The sequence below is a fragment of the Charadrius vociferus genome, unplaced genomic scaffold (genome assembly GCF_000708025.1).
Source record: "Charadrius vociferus isolate BGI_N301 unplaced genomic scaffold, ASM70802v2 scaffold484, whole genome shotgun sequence".
Lineage (NCBI taxonomy): Eukaryota > Metazoa > Chordata > Aves > Charadriiformes > Charadriidae > Charadrius > Charadrius vociferus.
In genome coordinates this window covers 1,486,712-1,497,032 of record NW_009648074.1, presented here as the reverse complement: position 1 = coordinate 1,497,032, position 10,321 = coordinate 1,486,712, and the positions used below count along the sequence as shown (strand labels likewise).

The following is a 10,321-nucleotide window of genomic DNA, read 5'->3' as shown; positions in this document are numbered from 1 at the left end:
CAGCAGCCCCTCTCTCCTCCGGCAGCTCTCCTGGTCTACCGCGTCTTCAGGCACGAAGCCAAGCGCTCCACCAAGGCGCTGCACGCGCTGCTCCACGGCCTGGCGCTGCTCATCGCCCTCGTCGGTGAGCGCCGGGGCCGGGACGGGCAGACGGGGTTGAACCCGGCCCCGGTGGTAATGGGCTCCTCTCTCCGCAGGCATCGTCGCCGTCTTCGAGTCCCACCGGACCAAGGGCATCCCCGACATGTACAGCCTGCACAGCTGGTGCGGGATGGCCGCCTTTGTGCTCTACCTCCTGCAGGTGAGGGCCGGGGCCCCGTCACATCCCTGTCCCCCCGCAGTGGCTCCTGGGCTGCGGTTTCTTCCTGCTCCCCGGCGCCTCCTTCTCGCTGCGCAGTCGGTACAAACCCCAGCACGTCTTCTTCGGCATCGCCCTCTTTGCCCTCTCCATCGCCGCCTGCTTGCTGGGAATCACTGAGATGCTCCTCTTCAACATCAGGTGGGTGAACGAGCTGGGGAGGGGGTGGTAGCCCCCCACCCCGATCCCCCTGACCCCCAGCTAAAGGGCTGCTCCAGCCCCCTGGGGCAAAATCTGGCCCCTGCTCTGGCTCTGTGGCTATTAAATCTCACACCGTGGCCTTTAGTTCTGCTGCTGCTGAGTCACTCCCAGATGGTGTTTAACAAGGGCTGGGTTCTGCGACAGCTTTCTTTGGGGATGGGGGTAAAATACACACCATCGCCTCTCTGCAGCCGGGTGTTTTCAGAACCGCCCCCGGCATGTCCCCGAGGCCTCTGCCCTCGGAGCTGGGGGACATGGCGATGGCCCCACCTCCACATCGGGGTCCCCCCCCAGCTCCAGCACCGTGGGGACATGGCTATGGGGCACCGCGGGAGCCACCTGCCTCTGGCTGTGGGAGCGCATCTGGCAGGGGAGGTGCCTATAGCCCCGCTGTAGGACTGTGCCCCCCGTTTTCTCTGCTGTCACCAAGAGCGTCCCTCCCCAGAGCGAGCAGCACCCGGGCAGTCACCTCTTGCTCTGATCTGGGGGAAAGGACCTTTCCCAGGGAGTGAGCCAGAGGGTGAGGATGAGGAGGGCATCCCGGCCAGGGGAGGGACAGGCCACCCGCACCCCGAGGCTGGAGCATCCCCCTCTGCCCCCGCAGTGACCCCTACAGCCACTTTGTGCCCGAGGGCGTCCTGGCCAACACCCTGGGGGTGCTGCTGGTGGCCTTCGGGCTGGTGGTGGGCTACGTGCTGACACGGGACGACTGGAAGCGCCCACCACTGGCTGAGGAGCTGGCCCTCTCCATGGACTTCAAGACCCTGACGGAGGGCGAGAGCCCCGGTGGCGGCAGCCAGTGATGTCCCCAGATCCTCAGTCCCTGGCACGGGCACCTCGTGGTGTCTGTGGGGTGTCCCTGTGTACCTCGTCCCCAGTGTCTTGGGGTTCTGCCTGGCTCAGGGTGATGAGAACAGCTGGGGAAGGACACGCTTGTTGGTGTATCGCTGCCCGTTGGGTTCAGCCTCGCTTGGTCTTAATTCTCTCAGCTCTGTCCTGCGCAGCCCCTGGTGACCCCCGAGCCAGCCCCGAGCCCCGCGGGGCCGGCGGTGCCGCAGGCAGGGGCAGGGGGTGGCAGCATCACTGGGGCACGAAGGACGGGGGTCCCCGGGGTGGGAGCCCACATTTCCCCGCTGTGAGCGGTGAAGCCCAAAGCCCGTTCTCAATGCCCATGGGGGCAGAGGGGATGTTTGCCACCACACGGATTTCCCACGTGCTGGCAGCCCATCGCCCTCCAGCGCGGCCACGCGTGGGGGCTGCTCTCCCCGAAGGGCTCCCCGGGGGCTCGGAGCGACCCGGCGGCTGTGCAGGTTCAGTGTCGTCATGTCTGAAATGTTTTCTTCTTTCACGCGATGTGTTGTCTGCTCAGTGGATGCTCCTGACCCAATAAATGTCTGCAGCTAAGCTTGTCCTCCTCCAGCTCATGCTTTCGGGGTACCCCTGAGCCGGGAGAGGAGCTGCCCGAGGGGCTGGGGAGGGCAGGGTGGGTATTTGGGACGGGGTTGTCCCATCTGGGCCCTGTGCCGTGCACCCAGTGCTGTGGAGCTCCGCGGTGGTGGCACGAGGGACCCCACGGGGATGTCTCCAGGGTCTGGCCATGCCCTGGATGTGCCCATGGAAGCGGGGGAGACCCACTGCCATGAGGAGGTGCATTCCTGAGATGTGGGCTCGTCTCCTTTGCTGAAACCATCCCCTCTTCCTTCTGGCTTCCGGCACAGGCAGCCAGGGGTGAAGCTGCCGGAAACCCGAAGCGCCCGATCCCAGCGCTGCAACGCGAGAGCAGCCCCAGCAAAGGCACAAGCCCACGCCGGGGCTTTTTGCTCGCCACAACCCCGATGTGCCGTGTCCTTCTGCAGCGTGCATCCAGCCCATCCCAGCGGCTGCAGGCAGGGATGCTCGCAGCTGCGAGGGGCCTTCAGCTGCACAACCCAGTCCTGGGTTTGGGCAGGGATGAAGCGAACAGATACTCGGGTTCTCGGGAGCTGCAGGGCTCCAGTGTCCACCGCACCGAGCTGTGCTTTCCGCAGTTTATCCCAGCACACTCTCTGATGCGGTTCCCTCCCCTGTTTTATTAACGCCCCTTTGCCAACAGCAGCAGCAGCGCTGCTGCCCTCCCCTCCTGCTCCTGGTGGTGCCAGGTCCCTGTCCCCATCCCCAGGCCGTGACAGCCAGACCCAACCCTCGTGCGGCGTGCTCCTCTGCTCACTGCAGCATGGGAAAAACGCCAGGCCAGATGCCGTTTCCAAGTGTTAACCATTTATAAATAAGTACATTTTTTCATACATACAGTTTTCATTGTACAGATTACAATCTGTATACATTGGGGGGGGGGAATGCATTCTTTTGAACTTTTCACATCTATCTCACAGCTCACATGTACAGACAAGAAAACTCTGCTCAAGCAAATACAGCAAAGGAAAAAATATGTTTTCTTCTTTCCTTATTCATGAGAGGCGAAGGCCTCCGCTGTCGGCAGGGGCTGCTCTTCCCACTGCACAATATCACAACTGTGTGGTGTTCAATATATCAGTAGAGAGAACAGAACATGCATTGAATAATATACTGTACAGAGAAAGTCCTTTACATCAGAATTATAGAAAAGCTAAAGGAAAATTTAAGTGTCTTAAAGATCTTCCCAGCAAGTGTCTCGGAGGATGGCAACCAGGGAACTGTACAAAGCACAAGGTGTGTGTACTGTACGCGTTTGTACCAAACTCGGGTCCTCTCGGATGTGAAGACAGAAGGGAGACGAAAACGCTGAATGCAACACTATGGGAAAGAAAAGGCTGGACAGGGATGACACCGGCAGTACTGGCAGAGTCCACGCGTGTCTCTGGGTTATCGGTGTAGCAACAAAACGGACTTGACGTAGCACACAGTGCTGCTCCCGGTGTCTGGCTTATCAGTGCACAGCGAGGCAGACCCACGGTGAAGCGACCCGGTTCCCTGGGGGGGGTGGGGGGAGGCTCTCCCACCCGCCCAGCACCACCCCGACCCGCCGGAGGAGACGACCCGCAGCCCCACCGCCGTCCCCGCACCGCGCCACCCGGAAGGGACAAAGTCTTTTGGCAAAGCAGCCCTCTGTTTTCACAACTATAGGATGCGATCCCGTGGGATGGGACCCGGCTGCCGACTCCCCAGTACCGTGACAGCTAGAAAATGAGCAGGATGAAAGGATACGGCGGACGGGTTTGGTGTCCCGTTGGCTTTCCCGGCGACGGTCGCGCTAGCTGTGTTTTCTCTCGGGTAGGTCTGTAACAGTTGCGGTGAGATCCAGCTGTATAGTCAGGAGTTGGACACGAACGCATCTTGCTAAAGAATTGAGCCCTTAGTGGTTTATATTAGAAAAAAGAGTTTGATTGAATGAAAATCCAGCAATTATTCACACAAATCTGAAAAAAATGCAGATTAACTTTCAACCATTGTGCTTTGTGTCCAACACGCACCCCACCAAGACTTCGCGTAGAGCCACCGGCACGGGGCGAAGGCATTTATCTGCAGAGGTCCCAGCGGGTACAACAGCTCTTCCCCTAAGCCCTTGGTTAAACACCGTTAATCCCGGCAGAAGAGTTATCTCGAATACCCAAGACTAAAGCAAAGTACAACCACCAAAGAGCTTGCGACAGCCCACCGCGGACCCCCCGCTGCAAGGAAGGCGGAGGACGAGCAGGCACACCGGCTTGCTTTCCTCTGGATAAGGCGGAGCTGGCACTTGGGTTTCAGCTAGACTTCTTCTGGGCAACCCTGAATATACAGCAACCTTCGTACGAGGGGACTGAATCGCTCCAAACGCCCTGCTTCCGGACCTAACCCAAGTATGGCTCAGGTGTTTGTCGCAGGCACACACCACCTTCACACTAGCCAAGCGGTTTTCTTCACAGCCAGGTTAAAGAAAAAAACCAAAAAAGTTCAGAGCGTGGATGGACCCACCTGCGGGCACCGGTGCCAGCCGGCAGACAGACGGACGGGCGGACGGGCGCGCGCCTTGGGTTTTCGGGTGCTGGTGCAGCCTGCGCCCTCCCCGGCAGCCACGCAGAGAAGGCGGCTCAGGTCGCGCGGCGCTTTCACCTTTGGAGACGGATCCCAAGGGGTCTGTCTTTGTAAAACCCGCCCTTCCCTAAAGCACTAACGACTATTCTCACAGCCCTCCGATGCCATTCCCAGCCTGGCTGGTGGGGACCCCTGCAGAGCCCCCCCCCAGGCGGGCGTCCCCCCCCCTGGGGCCGGAGCACCCAGCGGCTGCGGGCAGAGGACGAGAGACACCTGGTGGGACCGTCGGCTAAATACAGCATCCTTCAGCATCGCCGACCCAACGCGCCCCAAGAACCAAACCCGGAGGTTTCAATGTCATCACGAACCTGTTTTACTCGGTGCACCACAGACCCCTACTCTCTGGCAACACGGGGGGCTCGCCAGCGGTGCCGCTGCAGTCGGGGACGGGACGGAGATGCCGCTGGCAGCATCGTCCCGCATCTTAATTACTCAAAGAGTAATTAAATGCGGAGCACGGATGGACAACACGATACCGTGTCTGAAACTCTGCGCATGCTCCTGCAACGCGGCCCGGGCTTGTCAGATCGAGAGCTAAGATGACAGGGCGAAGGGACGCCGGGCGAGATCTGAGCCTCCTGCTCCACCGAGCCACGCGCACAGCACCGCGCTTCCCAGTGGAACCGCGCACCATGCGAAACGACCTCTGCTTTCCATCTAAGCCGAATCCGAATCGTGACTTTGAGGGCACAGGGGAGGGGCTGTGTAAAGAACGGCTTTTCCAGGGAGAGGTGTGCTCCTTTGCCCACCCGGCGACCACAGCAGCCATCCTGCCTCAACTGTCCCTAAGAGAATTGCTGGGGAAGCGCTTTAAAACCACTGCAAATAACTTTGTGTTTAAAAATTACTCAATCTGTTGATGCTTATATACAAGAGTCAGTTCTTGTGCTATAAATGTTATGATTCATTGCTTAGTTTCTTTTCTTTTTTCTTGGTTTTTTTTTTTTGAAAAATACACTAAGAGACAAGAGCTGTTTTGCTATTTTCTAATGAAGACACTACTCACGCTTAAATATCCAGTATTTATCATAGTAACAAATTCAAACAGTAAAGTGCACCCATTTACAGAGAGAACAGATGGAAAACCATTAGTGCAAGAATCCTGTGAAAAATGCAACACGTGGTATCGTGAAAAAAACCTGCACGCCGCAGTATTTAAGCCTTCTTTCAGCTTGGTGTTTGTGTTAAAAGTGTGAGCTGTTTTCTTTTTCCCTTAAAACATCTTCATAAACCCCAAAAAGTTACACGCAGAAGCGCCGTGAGGGGACGTTTCGGAAGGACAGGACTGGGAGCACGAGGCAGTGAAGAGCGAAAGCAAAGCACGGGCAGAGGTCTCGCATCGCTGCTCCCCGACTGTCCCGTTCGCGTCTCAGCGGAGAGAACCGGCTCACGGCCGGGAGCGCATCTTGCTCGGCCATACAAAAGAGGGAGAGGGCTGAATTTGGTTACTTTTTCCTTTCAAAGAAGCAACTAAAGGTGGGAAGCCACTAATTTGTTCAGGGAAGGTGGAGGATGGGAGGCCGTGCTGCTCCGGACCCCGGGATGGGCACGTCCCAGCTAGAGGAGCACTGCACGTGGGGGAGAAGAAACCAGTTATTCCTTAGAAACTAAAAAACACTGCTCGAAAAAAAAAACCCAAAAAAGAAGATAGGAAGAAAAAACAAATCATCACACCCCCTTTGCAAGGAGAGAAATAGCGCATGGAGCTGAACGTCGCCGCGGCCATGGGGAGGCCGCCCTCCGCAGGGGTCTCCCAGCGATCCCCTCCCACTTTACAGAGCCCTCTAATAAAGCAAAGAGCCAGCGCGGGGTTGTGCCTCGAGAAAGCAAACACCAAACTCAATCCAAATACTGGCTTGGACAAATACCAAATAGCCCCAAAGGGCACAAAAATCTCCAAACCCGACGGAGGAATCCGCCCCTCCAACACTCTCACCGTGTCTATGAGACACAAGCCTCCATCGTCTCAAGGCGCGCACGTCCCAGTGTGCTCCACGCAAATCAGGCAACGCAATAGCAACGAGATGCGCTGAGCCACACACAGCCAAAATTAAAAAAAAAAAAAAAGAAAAAGCCCCATCGAAGCCGGGATTTGCTAAAGAGTTTTGGGCCAAGTCCTAATCTGGTGTAAACGGATGCAGCTGCGCTGATGTCGTGCTGGGGATATGCTCATTTACACCAGGGGAGGTTGGACCCCACGATTTGGTTCAAGAAGTCTTGCAATCTGTTCGCATAGCCCTTTGGAAACACCACAAGGTATCGCTCCTCCTGCTCAGCACGGGAATCGCTCCGAAGAGTTGATATGAGTGAGGTTCAGCGTGGGCAACAGGCACTGGTTTGCTTTAAAACAAGCTACGGGGTTATCGCTCTCCCTCCCGTCCGTCCCACCCTTCGCCCTCAGGAACGGAAAAGGCAGATTACAAACCCACCGGTAATAAATGAATCTGTAAAGAAATTTCCTCCCCTCCCCCCCCGCCCCCCAAATTTCAGAGAACAGCTGAAAAATTATTGAAAATCTCATAAAAAGGATTTCGGAAGCCACCCCTGCTTTTCACGCTGTCTTGATGTGATTTGCATTTGATTTAAAAAAAAAAAAAAAGAAAGAAAAAACAACCCAAACCAAACAATGTCCTGAAACAGACTGCAGAAATAAATTATAAATATCTCTCTTTTTAACTACAGGTCCTTAAAAAGCAGAACGTGGTCCCTATCATTTACAGGTACGGAACATGGCAATCGCTTTCCAAGATTTCGGGAGCGGATCTTGGAGGAGCGCAGCCCTCGCTACGGGAGGCAGCCGAAGGGAAGGGATGCTGCAGGGCTGGGTCTGCAGAGGGACCCATCCTGTCTCGGGAACCATCGTGCCACGTTACGCATCCTCATCAGAAAAATAATAAAAAAAAAAATTAACATTGCAATTTCCCTCCTTGAATACCATTTTCTAAGTCAGATTTTTGTTCTTCCTTGCAAGTTAAAAAAAAACCCAACAAAACACGCCACCAAATGAATGCCCCGACGTTAAACGGTCCCGGTGAAAAGGCGGTGCTGTGTGTGAGGTGCAGTCGTCTGCGAACGGTGTGAAGAAGAAGTTGTTGCAATCCCAGTTCACGTGCAAGAGGTTTCTGGCCAACTCCCTCGGCTGATGAAAACGCGCACGAAGGGCCCGCTTTAATTGCTCACCGCTTGTAAAACGCCCCAGAGCAAAGCAGCGCTGGGGCAGCCGGCGGGCAGCCGGCAAAGTAGCAAAGCAACGTGTGACGCCCCCCCCTTCCGGCCGATGGCGCGATTAAATGAGGAAGGAATCCAATTCGGATTAAACCGCTCTAAACCAGACGAAGCAGGATGGGGTTTTGTGCATAGCTACTTGGTATTGAAACACACCGTGCCCTTGCTCGCTGCGGGTAATTTGCTCTTTGGGGGTAAAGAGCCAAACGACCCGGCGGGCACGGGGACCTGCGGATGCAGCCTCGGGAAAGGCTCCCGTGATCCCCGCTCTGCTCCCGCTAGGAATTCCCATCAGAACAGAGTAAGAGCTCATCGAGACAAAAGAAACCCATTTAAATCAAACGCGATTGTCTCTTGAAAAAGAGCTGGTTACCTCCCGCAGCGTAGGGGATATTTCTGGACCACCCCGCACCGTGTACTAAGATATCCTGGTTGGGAACTTAGCTGGAATTGGGCAAACGATACTGGCTCAGCTGAAGTTGGCTTCACGGTCAGCTGGGGAACGGAAGGGCTGGAGCACGTGCATGGCTGTCTGACCACCACACAAAGTACCGGAGAAACTTGGTCATGTAGCTACCAAAGAGAAATAAAAATAATAATATGCATGGAAATCAAGCTTGGAAGTGTGTGCTGAAAACATGAGGGTCTTACTCCAACAAGCGTCTTTCACACATTAGACTCCACAAATGGTCTCTTTGGTTTGATCGGGGATGTCTGCCCCTGCCTGGAGTCCCTGGAGAGCTGCCTGTACAGGTTGTCCTGGTAGGCCTGCGCCACAGGCAGTGTCCTTGCCACCTTGACGTCGGGATACGAGGAGGCTTGGGTGACTCTCTCCAGGAGGTCTCCCCGGGACCCATTGGCCAGCATCCCATGGGGGCTGTAATAGTCTTCCTCTAGCAAATGGCCATTCTGTGCATTGTTGGTTTTGTTATAAAAGGCAATGTTGCTGATTGAAGAAGGCGGGCTAAATGATTCCGGCTGGGGGAGATTGCCAGGAGACGTAGGACTAATGACGGTGTCCACTGACGACACAGCCCAGGTCCGGTTCTGCTGATGGAGATGGGGGTACTGCTGAGTCCGAGCGGTTTTATCTATGATTCCCATGAACGGCGTGGTCCGGGAACGGGCCGGCTCGCTGGGGTAACCCCCCTGTGTGGGAGAGACCGGAGAAAGTTCATCGCACGATCTGTCGTAAGCTGGCTTGAGAGGAATCTCCATTTGCTGAATCGAAGCTGAAGGGCGGAAGTTGGGAGTCAGGTTGGAGGTGGAGGAGATGCTATTGCTGGAAGGAGAGAAGCGGAGGCCAACGCTCTGAGAGTGGAGCAGGGGCCTTGGAGTTGGTGGGTGAGGCTTTATTTCGCTGGGATTAACTGTGATGGGCCTTCTTATGAGATGAGACACATCCGGAGAGCCCAGCTGGTTGGCGGGGAGGGAAGAACGTTCCAGGTCAAGCTTGGAGTGACACACCGGATAGTAGGAAGCGGACTGGCTTCGCCCGATCTGAGGTGTCTGGCTGTATCTCATACCCCCCCTGTACGCCGAGGACGGTCTCTGTGGAAGGTCTTCTTTAGCCAACCCTCCGTGCTGACAGATTGCTCCCGCGCTGAGGCTCGCCTGAACGTGCTGCACTGGTCTGCTGTCACCCACGATGCCACCGATGGAGCCCTGGTAGACCAACCTGCTCTGGCTAACCCCCATTTCCCCTGACGCCGACTGGTACTTGCTGGCCATGGAGTGGGCAACCTGGCTGTAAGCACCGGTTGGGATTACAGTACTCGAATGGACGGCGGAGCTGGGCTGGTTGCTCCTCACGATCTGCGCCTTGGCTGGCTGCAGCCTCAGCCCCTGCTGCGGCACGGCCACGGGGAGCTGGGGCATCTGGAAAGACCTCTGCGTCATCTTGGATAACGGAGACTTTGGTCTACCGGGGAGCTGGCTGACTCCGCTAGGTTCTTGCTGATAACGAACCGGGGAACCGGACTGTGACCTATAAACGCTCATGCTTTCTGCTGGAGGGCTGGCACGATACTGAGGACCTCTACGAAGAGGAGAAGGTGGTGGGCTTTGATATTCCTTCCCTTGGCTTCCGACAGGAGGTGGGCTAAAGCGGTAAGAGGAGCCCTGGTGAGCGGGGGACGTGTGCGGAGGACTGGGTCTATAATGCGAGTTCTGGTGTGTCGGAGACAGAGCAGGAGACGTGGACTGGTACCCTTGCCTGGTTGGCGAACCCACGGAGCTATTGGACCTGAAATCAAAGACCTGATGAGAGCCAAGCGGCGAGCCTGAAATATAGGCCGAGTCCCTGTGAGCTGGGGACGGGGGCGGGCTCTGGATGATGGGCAGCCCTTGGTTTGGCCTGGACTCTGTCTGCAAGCCAATGGAAACGTTCTCTACATCCTGCTCGAGGTATTCCTCCTCAAAGATATCTTGCACGGAATACAGCTCTTCATGCTGGGCTTCAGGTTCAGGCTCCACCGGGAGCGGCGG

The 10,321-nt window shown here is 56.3% G+C and overlaps 2 protein-coding genes across 2 annotated transcripts in view; one reads left to right on the top strand and one right to left on the bottom strand.

Moving 5' to 3' along the window:
• The window catches only part of LOC104285402 (cytochrome b561), a 16,424-nt gene extending 15,062 nt beyond the window's left edge, over positions 1–1,362 (top strand). Inside the window, exons 2-5 of the mRNA XM_009883857.1 lie at positions 26–124; positions 198–301; positions 342–499; positions 1,164–1,362. Coding sequence (XP_009882159.1) covers positions 26–124; positions 198–301; positions 342–499; positions 1,164–1,362 — 560 coding nt within the window. The remainder of the gene's footprint in view (positions 1–25; positions 125–197; positions 302–341; positions 500–1,163) is intronic.
• Positions 1,363–8,500: 7,138 nt separating this feature from the next.
• TANC2 (tetratricopeptide repeat, ankyrin repeat and coiled-coil containing 2) overlaps positions 8,501–10,321 on the bottom strand; it is a 218,381-nt gene continuing 216,560 nt past the window's right edge. The window contains exon 27 of the mRNA XM_009883856.1: positions 8,501–10,321. This exon is cut by the window's right edge and continues 9 nt beyond it. Within this exon, the coding sequence (XP_009882158.1) occupies positions 8,501–10,321 (1,821 nt within the window).